The sequence below is a fragment of the Grampus griseus genome (genome assembly GCF_964374135.1).
Source record: "Grampus griseus genome assembly, chromosome: 2".
Classification (NCBI taxonomy): domain Eukaryota; kingdom Metazoa; phylum Chordata; class Mammalia; order Artiodactyla; family Delphinidae; genus Grampus; species Grampus griseus.
In genome coordinates this window covers 36822411-36841135 of record NC_139018.1, presented here as the reverse complement: position 1 = coordinate 36841135, position 18725 = coordinate 36822411, and the positions used below count along the sequence as shown (strand labels likewise).

The 18725-nt window shown below is 49.5% G+C and overlaps 1 protein-coding gene across 1 annotated transcript in view; it reads right to left on the bottom strand.

Annotated features, from left to right (window-relative positions):
- SPTB (spectrin beta, erythrocytic) overlaps positions 1 to 18725 on the bottom strand; it is a 120950-nt gene that overhangs the window by 37631 nt on the left and 64594 nt on the right. The window contains exons 3-13 of the mRNA XM_082647106.1: positions 9979 to 10130; positions 8532 to 8705; positions 7462 to 7553; positions 6990 to 7070; positions 6577 to 6692; positions 6092 to 6204; positions 5080 to 5267; positions 3170 to 3287; positions 2449 to 2607; positions 1222 to 1524; positions 123 to 273 (exon numbers count right to left, since the gene is read on the bottom strand). Of these exons, the coding sequence (XP_082503232.1) occupies positions 123 to 273; positions 1222 to 1524; positions 2449 to 2607; positions 3170 to 3287; positions 5080 to 5267; positions 6092 to 6204; positions 6577 to 6692; positions 6990 to 7070; positions 7462 to 7553; positions 8532 to 8705; positions 9979 to 10130 (1647 nt within the window). The remainder of the gene's footprint in view (positions 1 to 122; positions 274 to 1221; positions 1525 to 2448; positions 2608 to 3169; positions 3288 to 5079; positions 5268 to 6091; positions 6205 to 6576; positions 6693 to 6989; positions 7071 to 7461; positions 7554 to 8531; positions 8706 to 9978; positions 10131 to 18725) is intronic.

Genomic DNA, 18725 nt, shown 5'->3' with positions numbered 1-18725 from the left:
CAAACTTCTTTCTTGCACCATTAGTTGATGAAAGAGGCAGAATTGTACAACTAGATTTATCCAAGCTGGGGTGCTGGAGTGCTGAGCCAGAGGCCTCAACAGGAAAACACCTGTGGCCTCACCTGGCTCCTCAGTGAACTGAAGAGTGGCTGTGATGATCGCATTCACTTTGTCCCCTTGGATGGCGATGTCAGCCTCCATCAACTTGTGTTTTTGGAGCAAGTCCTCGACCTCCAACAAGTGCTTCCCAAACTCGGCAGACAAGAGGTGAGCCTGGCAAAGAGGACAGATAAGGTAGAGGGAGCGAGGAGAGGTGAAGAAACCCACTCGCTAGGAGAAGACCCCTCTGAAGGGAGCGTCCGTGGCGTGTTGGGGCCGGGATGAGTCAGATGCAGCTGGAAAACGGCTGCTGCTCAGCGGGAAAGAAGCTACAGAGCAGGAGTTCCCACTGGGGATGCCCATTAAAATCATTCAGGGAGGGCTTCCCTGGTGGCACAATGGTTGAGAGTCTGCCTGCCGATGCAGGGGACACAGGTTCGTGCCCCGGTCAGGGAGGATCCCACATGCCGCAGAGCGGCTGGTCCCGTGAGCCATGGCCGCTGAGCCTGCGTGTCTGGAGCCTGTGCTCCGCAACAGGAGAGGCCACAACAGTGAGAGGCACGCGTACCGCAAAAAAAAAAAAAAAAAAAAAAAAAAAATCATTCAGGGAGCACCTTTCAGGAGCTCAAGCCCTATACTCAGTCTCCTATGTGTGTCCCTGACTTGGGGCCTGGGCATGTGTATTTTTAGAAAGCTCTGTGGTCAGTCTGATGTGCATCCTCAGTTGAGAGCCACTGCGGTAGAGGGAGAGGAGACAGACTTCTTGGTGGCTATGTGCCGGGAGGTCTGGGTTCCCACCAGAGTCAAATCGTGATTACCCAGAGCCTGATTCTCCAGGCTCCTGATGGATGTCTGCGTCTTCTAGGCCCTGCAGGTTGGCACCTGCGCTACTATGAACCCCAGATTTCTTGATCACGGGGAATACAGAAGATCTGGGCTGGAGCAGTGTGAGCTAAGGCGTTGAGAGGCGGATGCAGCCCGATGCTGTGCTGCCTCGGATTCTCCACTCTGACTCAGGGAGGTGGGGCTGGGAGGTGCCTATGGAAGCACGCTCCCATTGCAGGGCAGGTGCTGAAGCCCCAGGCGGACACGGGGGTGGGGGATGGGGGTGCCTGAGCCCACCTTGATCTCGTCCATCCAGTCGATGCTGTGCAGCATATCCTGGAAGAGCTTCTGCAGGGCCAGCGTCTTCTCAAGCCTCTGGCGCCGGGACTGCAGCAGCTCCTGCAGGTAGCTCCACAGGCGCAGGACGTTGTCCTTGCGGGCCGTGATGCGCTTCTGGTCGTGGTAATTCTCCCGTTCCAGCTCCTGGGCCAGGTCCTCCAGGGCCCTCACCCGCTCCTCGTAGGCAGCTGTGTCCGTCTCAATGGCCTCATGCTTCTTCTTGGCAGCCTCCACAGCTGCCAGGTCGTACCCGAAATTATCCTGTCCCCCAGGGAAGAAAACAGGCAGCTCAATCAGGCTCCCCCTGGCTGGTCCCCAAACGCAGAGAAACAGCGGTTCCCTCCGGAACAACGGCTGGACGGGAAAGCCCTTTCCCAACGAGTTACTTCTGCCATCTTTTCCAGCCTATCTTATCAGAGCCAAGTTCCAAAGACTAAGTGTCTCACAAGAACCTTTACAAGAAGCTTGTGATTTGACTCACTGTGCCATCCTTGTGGGTAACACTGGGTGAATATTACTAACAGAGCTCTTTCACCACCTGCTGGCACTCACCACTCGGCCTTGTGCAGACCTGCCCGATTCTGGGCAGGAAGGGGCTTCTCACTAGGAAACCATGCAGCTGTACACGGATGGTTTACCCCCATGCTATCTGGGGTACATGCACACTCTCCAATTCTCTCAGAATGCTTGCTTTCTCCTTTCTGGATGAAAGGGGAAATTTGATTCCAAGCTCCAAGTGGGAAGGAACAGATGCTCTCAGGGAGAATCAGTCCCGGGGTCAATTTTCAGCTAGTGAAATGTGACACAGCCCCAGAGGCCAGAGTCCAAGGGGCATGTCTGACACATACGAGGTGCACTGCTTTCATCACATCCCCGGAGGACCACTGAAATGTCAGCCTGAACTCTGGCTCTAGGTGACGCCACTGGCTCACGTGAGACAACTTTTGGGGCCATTTTTGGGTTGTGTGGCTCTTTCCTAAAGATGAGGCTTTGTCAGTCTGGGAGAGTTCCTTTTCAGATGTGAATCTCGATCCGCCCAGTCACAGGGAGCAGGGCTGCGAGACCTGTGGAGAGGCTTATCCTGCTGCCGCCACCGAGCGACCAGCGTGGGCTCCAGCCCTGCTGTCTACTGGGGGCTCTGGAAAGCTCCCCCTCTCCTGCAACCCCAAGTGCGGCCCCCTTTACCTGGGCCACAAGCCGCTGGTTTTCATTGAGCCACGTCTCTCTCATGGCAGCCTTTCGGTCAAAGCGCCGGGCCAACTGCTCTAGCTTCTCCTGCCGGATGAGCTCCTCCCTCAGAGCCAGCTCCCGCCGGTACTCAGCTTCCTCCAGGCTTTCCCAGGCCTGCACGAGGGGCAGAGGAGAGCTCTTGGGATTTGGGGGTCCCGACTCTTTCACCCAACACTGAGGAGCCCACTGGCAAACCCGCTGCATCCCCATTCTTACGGCAGCTTTGAGCTGGAAATGTGCGGCTACTGCCTCTTTTTCTTTTTTAATTTTTTAAATTGAAGTATAGTTGACCTACAATATTGTATTAGTTTCAGGTGTCTAACAGTGATTCAATATTTTTATAGATTATACTCCATATAAAGTTGTTATAAAATATGGGCTATATTCCCTGTGCTGTGCATTAAATCCTTGTATCTTATTTATTTTATACCTAGTACCTCCCCTTCACCTATCTTGCCCCTCCCTCCACCCCTGAACAGGGGGCTGAATGGATGCTTGCTGGGTGGAGTCTGACCTCTCAGGGCTAAGCTCAGATAGCACCCTCAATAGCCAGGTGTGTCATTAATAACACCACAGAAAGTGGCTTGGTTTAACCCTGTCCAGGGACCATTCCCTGTGCCCTTATCAGGAACTCAATCAACACACTGGCAACGTGAAATGGAAAACGTTGCTGTACCCGGTTGATGTCGGACACGAGTTTCCCATCATGGGGCGTGTACACTTTCTGATTGTTGGCTCTCATCCGTGACTGGAGGGTAAAAAGTAGGACTTCTAGATTCCCCTTCTCCTGAAACCTGTCAAGAAAAAAGAGGTAGGGAGATGAGTGTCGAGATTCCCACAGCCAGTTTTTTTTTTTTCCTTCTAATTTTCTGGTCAGCCATGCGGCACGTGGGATCTTAGTTCCCCGACCAAGGATCAAACCCGCGTCCTCTGCATTGGAAGCGTGGAGTCTTAACCACTGGACCACCAGGGGAGTCCCAGCCAGTTGTTCTTTTTTAAGTGAACATGGAACCCTGGCATCTTGGAGCTTGGATAGCAAAACACATTTCTCTTAAAAAAGTAAAGAGGATCTATATAGGTTTACTTACCTGTTAAAAGATCTACCAATCTATCATACTCGCCAGCTGAGATCTAATAGGGGATGAGTCTTTGCAACATAAACCAGAGAAAACAACTACTGCAGCATTTGCTTGTCATTTGCTTCCACGGAGGAATGGCTAACTGGACTGTTCTGGTAATTCCTATAGGTCTCAAGTTTTACTAATCCATACAAAGAAACTCTTCCCTGTTCTGCAAACAGTTGAAGGCTTTTGACTAGCTCTTTACTCCGTTTTTTGCTGAGTGAGTCAATAAAACCATGTATGTTCTTACGTGGAAGCAGCACTGTCCACGTAAGAAGATACTGCACTGAGAGCAACTTTCACCTGAGTACCAATGAGTCAGCTCTCCTGACAACAGTGCAAAAGCCCAGATGCTTCTGAGAGGGGAGGAAAGGCTAGGCTCCGGGAGGACATTAGGTGTAGGAGATGAGAACTGGCAACAGGATGGATTTCTGGAACCCAGGGTCCAAGCTCCAGGTAACTGGGTACTTTCCCATTTCTGCCCGTAGCCAAGTATGTACCCACTTCTACCTCCACCACACAGTAGTCAGAGATCAGCTGGTAAGCAAGGTCCCCACCCTGAGGCCAGCCTAATTCATCTGCCTGCTCACAGGCCCTGCAGGAGGGCTGTGGCCTTGAGCCCTGTCTACGCAGCCAGGAGATGCTACCCCTGTGTGCAGCGCCTGGTAGACTCACGGGGCACGTTATCTGTATTGGATTTAGGACTTTAAAAGTGGGTTAGTGTCAGGCCAGAAATCAGATACTTGTTTATAGTACATCCTAGACTCCGTGTCTCGCCTCTCCCTGCTTGCCAGTCATGAATGAATGAGCCGGGGAGGAACCACCGATGGTGGTTACCACCGATGAGCTAGAAATCTATTTCTGGGGAGCTGGCCAAGCTAAGGGTGGGCGAGCTGGAATGCCCCGTGTCTGTGTGGGTGTGCGCGTGCACGCGTGTGCACAGCTGTGTTTGCACGTGCCTAGGTGCACATAGGCCCTGCACACGCTGGAGTGAAGCAGAGGTCCCGAGAGGCAGACTGAGTGCTCTGCTAATGGATGAGCAGTGACAGACGGGAGAGAAAGAAGGGTGTACTCGATGATCAACAAGGTCTCATGTGGAGAGCTCTGGGGCTGTGGATGCAGAGGTCATTACCAAAGAACAAACCCGCAGCTCAGTGCACAGAAGAGAGAGGAACTTTCCAGCACATTCTTTAAAGATACCCTGAAGTCTGAGATTTCACTGCTGCTCCCCTTCAGGGATCTGGGAAAGTGTTTCTTTGGCTATGAGCCAGGGGTTACTCAATGCCCACTGCCTGTAGGCAGACGGCTTGGGAGCAGGGAGACAAAACGGGATGAAGTAGGTGACAGATGGGCAGATCTCTAACCTCCAGGAGCCGCCTCCCGGATTCCTTCTCCAGGCCCGCCAACCTCCTGGAGGTGGTTTCTCGGCCGTGATGCCCGCCCTCCCGAGTGCCCAGGCCCTTACTTGGGCGGCTTCTCCACGGTGCGGTAGGTACTGAAGGCCTGCAGCTGCTGCTGGACACCGGTCAGGGAGTTGGCGAACTTGCGGCTGTTCAGGACAGTGATGGTCTGCTCGATCCAGGTGAGCAGGTCTGAGGCCAGCCCGCTGTACTTTTCAATCATCTTCTCGGTCTCAATGGCGTGGTCAATTACCTAAGGAATCACCTTGTGACTCATCCGTGTCAGAAGGGCGAGGACGCCCATGAGGATGCCGACCGGGACCACAATTGAGGTGGTCCTCCTCCTTGCGAGCCCTGGAGCGTTTACGTTGGGTTTGTTCCCTGAGCCCAAGACCACTGCTGAGCAGGGGGCCGGACTGGAAGTGCGCCGGCAATGTCAGGAGGGACCTGGCTGTGCTCGGGACGGGAGCAGCTCCCCCCTCCCGAACCCTGTAAAAGACTGGAAAGCTGTCTGTGCTTTCCAATCCAGCCGCCAGAGAGGCCAAGGTCCTGTTTATTTAAGAGTGGGTATTAGGGATCGAAGGCTTCCTGGCATTGTCTTTGCTAAACACCAGTGCACGAAGATGAATGAGAAACGGTCCCTGCCCTGGACAGGCAAAAGACCCAGCCGGGGAAAGGACTCCGGCACGAGGGTCCGTACAGTGGGGTGGCTCCCCTGTACAGTAGGCTGCGGAGCCTAAGAGGCTTGAAATCACAATAAACTAACAGGTAAAGAGCCTGTTTTGTTCCTGTGGGAATGCTCATGAGACATGGATCTGCAGGTGGAAGGTCGGCTCAGAGCTAAGGGCTATGACCTTGTTTGGGGCAGACCAACAACCTGTGTTGGAATTCAGCTTGGGAGCCATTAACCTGGTAATGCTTGGCTTCAGAGGAAGTTGGTGGGGGGTGATCTGCACCCTCTCCCACAGCTGGGGTCCAGACACAAAGCTCTTAGGGTAGAAAGGGAGCATCTCAGTCAAGGCCTGTGCGTGGCAAGCAGGGAAATGGTGACACTCTAGTTACGCAGCAGCTCAGTACCTTGCCAACGCGCTTGCCCTCCACTGCCAGCACCTTCATCTTGGAGAAGTAGTGGTAAAACGCCACCACATAGGTGATGATGGATTTCTCGTCAGGGTTTTCTGTGAAGACATCTGCAAGGGGAAAGGGTGGGCTCTCAGGACCAATTGCAAGTTGGAAATGTCAGGCTCAGGGGGTTCATCTCCCTGTGTCTCCAGCACGAAGTTCAACTACAGGCACCAAGTGACAGGCGAGCGTGGAAGAGGAATCGCCTGTGATTTTAGTGAGAGGATGAAATCCATATTAGGACCACAAAGAATGAAAGAGGGGGAAAGGATGGAAAGACTACAGTGGGCCCCCAATCAGGCAGGGGAGGTGTCAGGAACCAGCTTGGGTCTGAAGAGCAGGCCGGAGCGGAGCCCTGGCCCGGCCACCACACCCACGGCTCTCCCAGCACGGCCCACACTCCTCCGGGCGCCCTGACGGTCTCGTGGGCGCTGGCTCACCTTCAGGGTCGAGGAGCGGGATGATGCCCAGCTGTCGCTCAGCCACGTCGAACGCGTGCTCCAGGTTGTGCCGGGCGTTGGAGTCCTTCAGCTTATCAAAGTCAATCAGGTCGGGCCTGGGGATGAAGCCAGACTGTTAGAGGGCAGGGGGCATGGCATCCCCACCAAAAGGGCAAAGCCCCTGGGCAGACGCAGGCGGGTGGCTGAGCCGGAGAAGTGAGAGGAGGAGACGGGACAGAGGAGGGAGCTGTGTGAGGAAGGGGGATTTAAGGGAGGCAGGATGCCGAGGGTGAGAAGAGAAGGCACCACGGCTGTACCATTCCTGTGATGCCTACATGTTAAGTGCAAGGTGTCCCAATCCCCCCTGGGCTCCCTGGCTCCCACAGGGGTTCCCGCTCCGCTCCCCCTCTTACCGGTGCTTGTGGATCAGGGCGTTGAAGGCTAGGCCATCCTTCCAGCTGGAGGTGAAGTTGGTGACATTGACATGGGGGTACCTGCATCCAAGAAAAGCATTCAGAGCTCAGAAACAGATTCTTCTGGGGTCCCTACAAGTGTGTGAACCCAGGGCCAACACCCAGGAGAGGAGTGGACCTTCCTGAGCCCCTTCAACAAGAAGGCAGCCGTTAAGGCACACAAAGAGGCCCCCTCATCAGGTGGGCCCAGGAGACTCTCGCCCCCAACAGACCCCACGGTCTGACCCAGGCAATCTGGGGACAGAATCCTGTATTCAGGGCCTGTAAGAATCAGGTCAGGATAGACTGGGCATCAATACATCCAAACGGATGTAGTTCTGGGTGATGGCATCTATGTCCCTTGGGGACGGCAATGCTTGGGAGGCACGGGGGGTGGTGAGGGACGTGGTAGCGGCTGGTCCCCAGGGCATACCCTGCCGTCTTCATCTGACACCATAACAGCAATGCGTCCTTAGCTGAGCGTGTCTCACGACCTTCCTGAGTCTGGACAACGATGTCCTGAATCTGTGGGCACAGCAACAAGAGAGGGAAGACTTAGATTTGCATCTGACCCAGCGCCTCCCTGCTCTCCCTGGAAGGCCTCCTCCGTCCTTCCTCCTCCGTAGCCGTCCATCCGGTCGCCAGCCCTGCAGCTGCCCCGCAGCCTGAGGCCCCGGGTCCTGGAGGCCTGTTTCCCTGCCTTGGTCACGTCAGAGGAGACCGCTCCAACTTGAAACTCTAAGGGGAGGCCAAGAATAAACAGCAGGATGGCCTCATTCCTCCTCAGGAGGTATGATGCCACCTGGGCCATGGAACGGCATGAATGTTGGAAGGTGCTGTATTTTGATGATAGCAGCTCCTCTTGCCTTTTCATCCTCCCCAATTCTGCTGTTATTACCGTTTCAGCGTACACACCCTCAGAGAGTGAGATTGGACACCCAAGACCACTTGGGTGAGATCTTCAGGCCGGGAGTTGTGTGTTATCTTCCTTCTCCCTGCCCTTCCCTCCTCCAATTAGGTTCTTTCTGTCCCCAGACCAGCAGGTGGAAGGCTCTGCTTTCCTCCCCTCGTGCTTTCTAAATTCCTTACAAATAAGCGACCTTGAATTTCAGGGTGGGAAGAGAAAAGCTTCTGAGTGAAAAACATAAAAGCAGATCTTCTGCACTCTTGCAATTTCTGAATCAAACTAGTTAAAAAACCAAAAAGTGACACGTGGGGGGAAGGGGACGAAAGTAGGTCTTCCAGCCAGATCTCAGCCCAGCCACTAATTTCTATCCTCTCTCTCAAAAGACTACGCTATGGACTGAACAGCCCATCCTGAGCTTCCGCAACTTGGCGATGCACAGGATGGTTTCTCCTTCCTATAAGCATCGTCCCACAGGACGGGCTTCTAGCCTCCCAGAACGTGCAAACACTCGCACTTATTCACCATTTTCTAAGATTCCCAAACCCAGTCTGGCCCAGGGAAGCTCCCTGCACCCCCTCTGGCCCCCGGGAACCCACCTGGAAGCGGAGGATGATGGTCCAGATGAGGCCCAGGACCAGGCGGTGGTTGCCATCCACGATGTCGTGGGAGCCCATGTTCTCCAGGTGCACACGCTGCTCCTTCAGGAACTGCAGGGCCTTGTCCACATTCTCCAGGCAGTGGATGCGCATCTTCCCCTTCGTGGGCTTTGGCTGAGGGACAGCATTGCCCCGTGGGCATGGAAGAACTTCATGGTCACGCCTGGACCAGCTCCGGTCATCAGCAACCACCCTCCATGCCAAACTCCAACTCCCATGCTCACTCCCTGACACTTTTCAACCCCATCCTTTCAGCAAAGTTCAGAGGCTCCCTCTCTTGAGCACCCAGAGCTCTGCAAGTGGGCTGCATCAGTACTGTTCCTGGGTCTAAACAAAGGCTTCTGAGTGGGTGATAAGTGGCATTCAAATATAGTAACACAACAGGTAGTTCGTTGAGCACTTACTATGTGCTAGGCACAGTTCTAGGAACTGTTTATTGCTGATTGGTGATAAGAGTGGCTTTCAGTGTGGTGACTGATAATGGGTCCATTCTGCCATCCAACCTCCTCCCTCCCCACCCCCAAACGGCCTCGGCCAAAGCTCAAGGGGCCCACCATTGATGAGTAACTGCATCATCTGAAGGTTTCTTAGCGGTAACTCTCTCTAGTGGGGTAAGAGGCATTCTTTAACTTCAGCCTGGAGTTGAAAAGGCAACTGATGAATGTGGTACCTTTCATTCAAACCCTGAGGTCTTAGGCTACTACCTCAGGTACAGGTATCTGTTTACACATGGGGGAAATGAGGCAAAGAAGATCCTGCCTCATAGGCCCAAGGTCATAATGGAAGTAACTGAGCAAAACATGAGTCTTGATCTGGTTCTCCTGCAGGGGCAACGTTACCACCGGGTGGGTTACAACTAAGAGGGCCTGTGATAAACTTCCACTTGTTAGAGTGATGGATACACAGGAAAATATCTTTCACACTTTCCTCCTCGTTCCAAGAAGGAGGCAAATTTTTCCAGCTGGGTAATGGGATATGTCTTAGCCTGCGCAAGGAGGCTGAGGGTGGGCCCACTGCAGGCCAGTCACAGATAACCAGGTGCCAAGAGGAGACAGTCAAGACCTCTGCATGGCTTCTGGGAGGAGCATGAAGGGGTGGGAGTGGCCAGAAGGAGGCAAGAAATTCTGAAATGCTTCAGCAAAATTAACAAATGTTTTGATGATATATTAGATGGAAAGCCAGGCATTTATGCTGGGACATATTTAGATGAACACGTTCAGAGAACCCAGTCAGCCACACGGACACCTCACGCCACTAGTACTGAAACCTCCCAAAAGAATAGGGAGAAACCCTGGAAGGCCATGAGAACTGGAGAGGCCCCCAGACCATGTCTGTCCTGAAGAGGGGACAGAGCACCAGCCACTGGGCCTGGGGAAAGGAGCTTTACCAGCATCTCTCCAGAGAGCACTTCCAACAGCCTGATAAGCATCCTCCCATCCCGCAGGTCCTTGTAGAGGTCAGTGATGCGGCAGGACACGCGCGCCAGGTGCGAGTTCACCCATTTTGTGAAGGTTTTCTTCTGAACGACTTCCCGCTCATCTGGGTGGGGAGAAGAGCCTTGGGTGAGGTGCCTGAGGTTGGCAGGGTCCATTTGCAATGTGACATGGGGCTGAAGGTTTTTCACCTTAACCCCAGAGTTGCCCCATCCCTGGCAGAGGAGGTCAATGTATCTATTCCATCCCCTTCTGAGGAGCATCTCTGACCAGAGCGTAGCCTTTTGGCTTCACAGGTCCACGTGCCATGACTGGGGCAATGAAGAGGTAACTTCCACCACCATGGTATCAAGACACCCCTAGTCCAGTCACCTGCTTCCCTGTGCGCACCTGAATGCCCTGGACCACTGGGCCAGCGAGCTCAGAATTCAATGCCAGGTTCACCCGTCCACCCATTCAACAAATATTCCCTCTGCCTAGAATGCTCTCTCTCGGACCCTCCAGCCCTCACCCCATTCACCTAACTCTTAGTCATCCTTTAGGAGTCAGTGGAAACAGTGCTTCTCCGGGAAGCTTTTGTGACCTCTCGCCTAGGTTCTGTCTCTCCTTGTGTGCCCCGACCCCTGCATCTGCATTTCTCATTTCTCTCTCCTCATATTCAGATTAGTTGAAAGTCTGTCTTTCCTGCAAGCCTGCAGGCTCCTTGAGCCCAGCAAAATCTCTCTGTCTTGTTCACTTCTAGATCCCCAAGGCCTGGAGTCTGGCACACAGTAGGTCTCCAGAGCTGCACTGTAGCTTACCATGCGGAGGTTTATTCAGCTCCTACGCCAGGCCTACTGAGACATAAAAGAACAAACTGCCTGCCCTCAAGGAGCTGCTGGCAGGTGGAGGAGAGAGATGCGCATGGAAACAGTGAGATCATGTGGAATGTGTGATCCATGTAGGCTGAAGGGTAGTGGGGGCTTGGGCTGGGGGCTGTGCATGGCACTAAGCTCTCCTTCGCTCCCGCAGAGTGGCAGGCAGGATTTTCCATCTTCAGACCCGGGAAGCTGACACGCCACCCCCAGCCTAAATCAGCCTCAGACCAAACCAAGCTTCCAGCCCAGGCTGTACCAGTTCGGGTGGGCTACCTTTTTTTTTTTTTTTTTTGGTGGTACGTGGGCCTCTCACTGCTGTGGCCTCTCCCGTTGCGGAGCACAGGCTCCGGACGCGCAGGCTTAGCGGCCAAGGCTCACGGGCGCAGCCGCTCCGCGGCATGTGGGATCTTCCCGGACCAGGGCACGAACCCGTGTCCCCTGTATCAGCAGGCGGACTCTCAACCACTGCGCCACCAGGGAAGGCCTGGGCTACCTTTTAACACCTCTGTTAAAATATATACAGGGTACTGTAAAATAAATGCTGGTACCTATATGGTTAGGGCTGGGAAGCTTGATCAAGATGCTGGAGAGAGGACAGAGGCTGGGATAACAGAAAGAATGGGGACAGGGTGAAAGAGAGAGAGAAGAGGGGCAGAAAAGATAGAAACAGGAAGAGAAGTTTGCTTTAGTGAACAGTCTGTGGCAACCTGCTTCTGGGCACCCTTGCGGAGGATTCTAGGCAGGAGATGACCAGGCTATGTGGTCATGGGCCTGGTCCCTGGGGGGGGGGCCATGGAGGGTCCCTGGGGAGAGTGTGTTCAGGTTGGTCACAGCCAGGGCAGACTCCGAGCTGTCCAGCCAGGGGAAACTGTAGGTGCCGTGGGAACAGGCTAAACGTCTGCTCAGCTGAGCCCAAACTGTGGAAGGGCTGGCTTCTTAAATTATTAAATGTCTGACTTAATAACAACAAAAAGAGGAGCCCAGCCAGCATGGTCTCGAGGGTATAAGCCTGGCAGTTTCTGAGGCTCACAGCATCAAATTCCTTCCTACTTCATGGCTATTTTGGTGTTAGGAACTCAGACCCTTTATTCGCTTATTCATTCATTCAGCAATTGTTCACTGTACAGCTGTTAGGTGCCAGGCTCTGGGAGGAGGGGGAGGCAGCCAAGGACACGAAGGCGCCCCCATCCTTGACGCAAACTCCGTTATAAATATGATGAGTGCTGGAGTCACATGAAAAGAATTCTACGGAAGCCATCTAAATAAGACTTCCAAGAAGAGCAAAAATACTACTAGTGACTCTACAAATCTGTAATAAATATAAAATTAAAATGCCACTTGTTTGTTCTGGGCCTCTGGGCAACGTTTCAGGGGGAAAAGCCCCCTTACTCTATTGGACCACTTCCCTGATTTCAAGGACTGCTTCAGCAAAATGTAACTAAAGTTCTGAAGATATATTGGACGGAAAGCAATTGCATTTATGCTGGAGCATGTTTAGATTCAACAGAGCCAGCCTCAGTCCCACGACGCTCTCCCTAGAGACCGGATCTGTGCTGTAAGAGGCTAACCCTTCCAACCGGTGGTGGAGCTTTGTCTAAGGGGCTGAAATTTGTTGCCCCTCTAGAGGTAAGTGTCTCAAAAAGTCAAAGTCCTTTCTTCCCATCTCCTTTTCTTGTCTTTAAGAATCTAAAGAGTTCATTATGTGGGTCTGAGACCTGTTTATTTGTGCTCAGCAAAGGGTAAGGAAGAGCTGGGCCGTGGAATTTAATTCTAGGCTGCCGGGCTGGCACACACATCGGTGCAGATGTAAATCACCCTTAGATCTCTCCAGTTCTCAACACACAAATAATGCTCCCTGGGCCCCCAAATGCTGGAGCTGCAGGTTTAGAGCTCAGGTAGGAGGCCTCCTGGCTGCATTTTACTTGAAGGCTGGGGTGCAATTGCCCAGGAACCCCAGTATCCTAAAACAGTCTGCAGTGTTGAGACGGGGGAAAGGTTCTGCGAGGCTCATGACGGTCATAAGGAGAGGAAGGCCCAGGGGTGGGGATTAATTTCCATCAGCTCATAGCCCTGGCTGCTCTGCATCGGCTCGCTCAGTGCATCCACTCCCAGCAGGCACTCATTGGAGCGTTCTGAGTGCAGGAGAGGCGGGAGGCCCGGACTGCGTGGACAGGCCACGGAGGCAGCTGAGCATTGGGCCTGCTGTCCCCAGGAGACCTGGGCCATCCTGCAGGGAACCGCCGTGGAAAAGAGGCCTCAGCAAGGCCCTGCCATGGGCCAGGCCTTATTTCCAGAGCCCTAACCCTGCCAGTGAAGGGGAAGCGGGCAAGTCCACCAGCACGGCCTGAATCAAAGCTACCAGAACCTCAGAAAATACTCACATCTCTGCAACCATCAAGCTCGGGGCCTCTCCATTGCTGCCTGTTCCTCTCCCCTTTCCTTCCTAGGCTGTGGCCAGCCTCCTTCTTCCCTACAAAACTCCCCTTCCTCTCTGACCAGCTAGCTAGAGTCACTGTCTGGATATTGTGACCAAGTGCCCTTTCTTTTATGTCCCCCCTTCAAAGGTTTAATTTAAGGTCAGATAAACCCAGCAAAACTCAAGTGTTTACCCACTAATGAGTTCATACATGGAAAGTGCTTAAAACAGTAGCCAGCACACAGAAAGAAAGCTTGAGGTAAACATTAACTATCACTGTTATCACTGCTGCTACTATCGTTACTGCCTATAGGGCCCAGATGCTGCAGGGAGCACGAGGCAGGCTCACTCTCCCCAAGGGCCTCGCAATCTAGTTGAGGAAACGAGACACAGACCCACAAATAGTTTTGCAACCACACAAGAGATAAAGGGCAGTTCATTTAATAATACAAAGGCTGTCGCAAGGTAATATTGGATTAGTTACCAGATAAATGGCACATACAATAAATGGTCAGGGGTGAAAGAGGAGAGAGGTCATTTCCAATTGGGACACTAAAGGCAGGGCTCGTGAAGAAAACCACTTTGCACAGGCAGAAGGGGAAGGAGAGGAGCCACAAGATGGAATGCATAAAAGGATGGAGCTTGTTCAGGGGTTGTTGACTAGCTACAGGTAAGAAGAAAACATGTGGAAAATAGCTTTTATATCGGATGTGGAAAGCCTTGAAGGAAAAGCTAAGAAGTTTAGATTTAATCCTAGAGGTAAAAGGAGACACTAAAGGGGTGGCAGGATCCTTTCCTGAAATAGGAATTTGGAAAACCCCCAATGATAATAAAAAGACAAAACATTTCAGCTTAAATTTTAAAACAATTGTGTAAAATCCATATAAATCTATAAAGTCTCCCAAGGCGCACCAAAGGTTTGAACAATTGGAAAACTCACACTCAATTCTTGAATAGGAAAACTCAATATCATAAAGATGTCAATTTACCCTAAAGTTATATATTTAATATTATTTTTAAAATATTTATATTATATAATTTAAATTTGGGGGGAAACTAGACAAATGATTAGAAAACTTATTATAAAAATAAACAAAAACAGGGTTCCTTGCTGGCGCAGTGGTTGAGAATCTGCCTGCCAATGCAGGGAATATGGGTTCGATCCCTGGTCTGGGAAGATCCCACATGCCACAGAGCAAAAAGCCCGTGCGCCACAACTACTGAGCCTGCGTGCTGCAACTACTGAAGCCTGCGCACCTAGAGCCCATGCTCCACAACAAGAGAAGCCACTGCAATGAAAAGCCCACACACTACAACAAAGAGTAGCCCCCACTCGCTGCAACTAGAGAAAGCCTGTGCACAGCAACGAAGACCCAACACAGCCAAAAATAAATAAAATAAGTAAATTTATTAAATAAAATAAAATAGCTAGGAAAGTTTCAGAAAAGAAGAGTAATAAAGGGTAACCCACGTTCCCAGGTGTTTTTTCTAACAAATATTAAAGTATAGTAAAAAGTTATAATGATGAAACTGTGTGGTACTAGCATATGAATATATAGACACATCAATGGAAGAGAAATAGTCCCAAGTATATATAGGCATTTAATATCTGATAAAGGTGGCACGTCAAATATGAAGGGGAAAGATGGATTATTGGGTACAGGGTGTTGACAAAACTAGATGACCATCCAGCAAAAATTAAGTTAAATTCATATCTCACACTCCAGGATAAATTTCACTGTGGTCAAAAATAGAAATGTAAAAAATAAAACCATAAAAATACCAAAATCAATCATGATAGAATGTTTTTTTATAATGTTAGTGTAGAGAAGGGCCTTCTAACTCTGAAACAAAATCCAAAAGCCATAAAATAAAATAAAAGATTGAAAGTTCAACTGCATCAAAAAAAGTTCTGTGTGAGATAAAATACCATAAGCAAAGTCAAACAAGCAAGGAAAATTATCTGTAACTCATATCACAAAGGGCTAACTTACCTAGTATGGTAAAGAACATGTACAGATTAACGAGGAAAAGACCAATAATCCAATAGCAAAATGGACTAAGAATGTGAACAAAGAGTTAATAGAAAAAAATTATAAAAGTCTCCTAAATGTATAAAAAGTTGTCCAAGCTATTTATAATAGAAGTACAAATTACAAGTATACACAAACTTAATATACAGTCCTTAATTAGTTTGAACAAACTAATCATAAAAGACATCTTTGAGACAACTGGGAAAATTTGAATATTAAGTGGGTATTAAATTGTATTATGGAATTCTTAATTTTATTAGGTGTAATAACAGAATTATAGCTAGGTGGGAAATGCTCTTGTTATTCAGATATTCATACTAAAGTATTTTGATAAATTAAGTATTCTAGTAAAATGTCATGATAAATCTTCAATTTACTTTAAAAATATCTCTACCCCAAAATGGACACGCAAATATGGCCAAATATTAACAGTTAAATCAAGGTGATGATTCTTTGTACTTTTTCTCTACTTTCTTGCATGTTTTAAAATTTTGATACTAAAGGTCCAAAAGCGAAATGAAAGTACATCAAGACACTATGTTTCATTTATCAGATGCACAAAGATCCAAAAGTGTGATAAAATACCACATTGGCAAGGATGCAGGGGAAAAAAACATTCACACGTTGCTGGAGAGGGTATAAAAGGCAATTTGGCAAGACGGATCAGAATTACAACTATACGTATTTTTGGACCCAGTAATTCCACTTCTAGGAATTTATCCTTCAGATAGACATACATTTACAAAATGATCTACATACGAGTTAATTCATTGCATTTTTGGAAATAGCAGGAGATTGGAAACAGCCTAAATGTCCACCAATAGAGGACTGGTTAAATTAAAATTATATGTCCATACAATGGAATACTATATCTGTAAAAAGAATGAGAAGGCTACTTGTGTACTAATATAAAACTATCTTCAAGATACATTGGGTGGGGGGACTTTCCTGGTGGCGCAGTCGTTAAGAATGCAGGGGACACGGGTCGAGCCCTGGTCCGGGAAAATCCCATATGCCGTGGAGCAACTAAGCCCGTGTGCCACAACTACTGAGCCTGTCCTCTACAGCCTGCAAGCCACAACTACTGAGCCCACGTGCTGCAACTACTGAAGTCCATGGGCCTAGAGCCTGTGCTATGCAACAAGAGAAGCCACTGCAATGAGAAGCCCACACACAGCAACAAAGAGTAGCCCCCGCTTGCCACAACTAGAGAAAGCTCGCGCGCAGCAACGAAGACCCAATGCAGCCAAAAAAAAAAAAAAAAAGATACATTGGGTGGGGAAAAAAGAACAATAAGGGACAATATATGGTGAAAAAAAAAAGCTGAGGAAAACAATATAGACCATTTGCTAATATATGCATAAAACATTCCTGGAAAGATACATGAAAAACTGGTAACACTGGCTGTGGGAAAAGAACTGGGTCTGGAGGACTGAGATGGGAATGAAACTTATTATTTGCCCTTTTGTATCTTTTGAGTTTTACCTACTGGGTGTCTATATTACTTATTCAATACAGAAATACACTTTTCTTTTCTTTTTTTAAAATGAGCCAGTTTTCAAGGCTCTATCTGTTTGTAGAACACATGGAAATATATTAACAATCATCTTTTTTTTTTTGGCTGCGCTGCACAGCTTGCGGGATCTTAGTTCCCCGACCGACCGGGGATTGAATCTGGGTTCCTTGCAGTGGAAGCGCAGAGTCCTAGCTACTGGACCGCCAGAGAAGTCCCACACTTTTCTTTTTCTAAAGAAAATATTAAACTTTTTCTCACCCCCTTCTCCAAGACAGTTTAGTTCCTTTGTGCACCCCTGCGTCAGGGACTTTTCACCAGACAAAATTCATAAACATAGTCAACCACCTGAGCCCACGAGAGAGGTGGGAGGGAGAAGAAGGTGGTGTATGAGCTGAGAACACTCCTGTGACACCCTCCCCACCCTGGGACAGAGCCTGGGAGTGAGGTCTGTGGGTCTTGAGGGCAGCGAGGTACACTCTGCCCCACTGTGGCCACACAGCCACTCTAAGGACTTGCCCTCTAGAATATTCCCTACAAGGGTATCAAAGCGCACACCTCCCCTTAGGGTCAAGGCTCTTTCCTTCTCTTATGTTACACCTCTCCAGACTTCCTCTTGGTTCTTCCTTCAACCTCCCTCCACCATTCTTGCCAGTAGCACAGTAGCTGCTGGCCCCGCCCACTCTGGTACCTACTCTACTTCCTGAAGTCATGGACATCCTGGAAGTTTGTCATTAAAAGTCCCCAGTGGAGCTGTTATAAAAATAAGAGCCTTTTACCCATTGGCTGTTCTTGAGCTAAATGGTAAAGCTGAAATATCTTATCTTTGGAAACAGTCACCCAGTTCTAGGACCATCTATTTATTCCCGCCACGGCTTCCTGTAAAATTCCTTGACTGTTTCATGCCTCTCCCTCTTTTCTCTGTTAAAAATCTGCTCTCAAAAGTAGAGAATAGCAGGCTATATATGAAGAAGGTGGGAGAAGACCTTTCAGTGGCAAGAAAGGATATTATAATACATTTTGAGGGAAAATTCAGATTATAAAACCACATGCATAATATGAACCCAATATTGCAAACCTATATGCATAGATGCAGAGAAAAAAGCTAATGTTGGGCTATGTTATAGCTGGGTATTAAGACTGTGGGTGACATTTTTTTGCTTATCTATGTTTACTAAAATATCTGCAATGAACATGTATTACTTTTATAGTAAGAAACGACAGATGTCATGAAGAAAAATAGGGTATAAAACTCAAACCCCGAGGAATAAATGACTGATGAAAATCAAATAGGTATCCTTCTTGAGCAAGTCTGTATTTTTACCAGCACATGGCTTTAAGCTATCAGTAAAGCTAGGTGGTCAGAAAGGCAAGTGGGAGAAAAGGCACCATGGGAGGCCATGGACCACTAGCCTGGGCCTGGAAACAAGCATTTAATGTTGAGCCCTTTGCAGGTTTACAACTTGGGATTTCCCTCCTTCTCATGTCAGGAAGTCAAGAGCTTAGGGAACCTGAGCAAGGGATACTTTCACTCCCATGAACTTGTGACAAACCTCAATGCTACAGATGCCAATCCATGATAAAGCCTAGCACGGGGCAGACCCTCAGGGACACATCATAACTGATGATGCTGACACAAACTCTACTCTTCCTGTTTAGTCTGGAGAGGAATTTTTCTTTCAACCAATCAACTTTCATTACACTGGTATTGTGAACAGCAAGAACATAGTTCTCCTGCCCATAAGGATTTAAGATCCAACTAGGGTTGATTCTAAGAGAGAACTTTAAGATGCTTACTACATCTGCAAATGCATATTTGAATATATACATACTCTTTGATGTGTAAGAGTGAAGCACACAAGACTGACTCTAAAAGCGATCA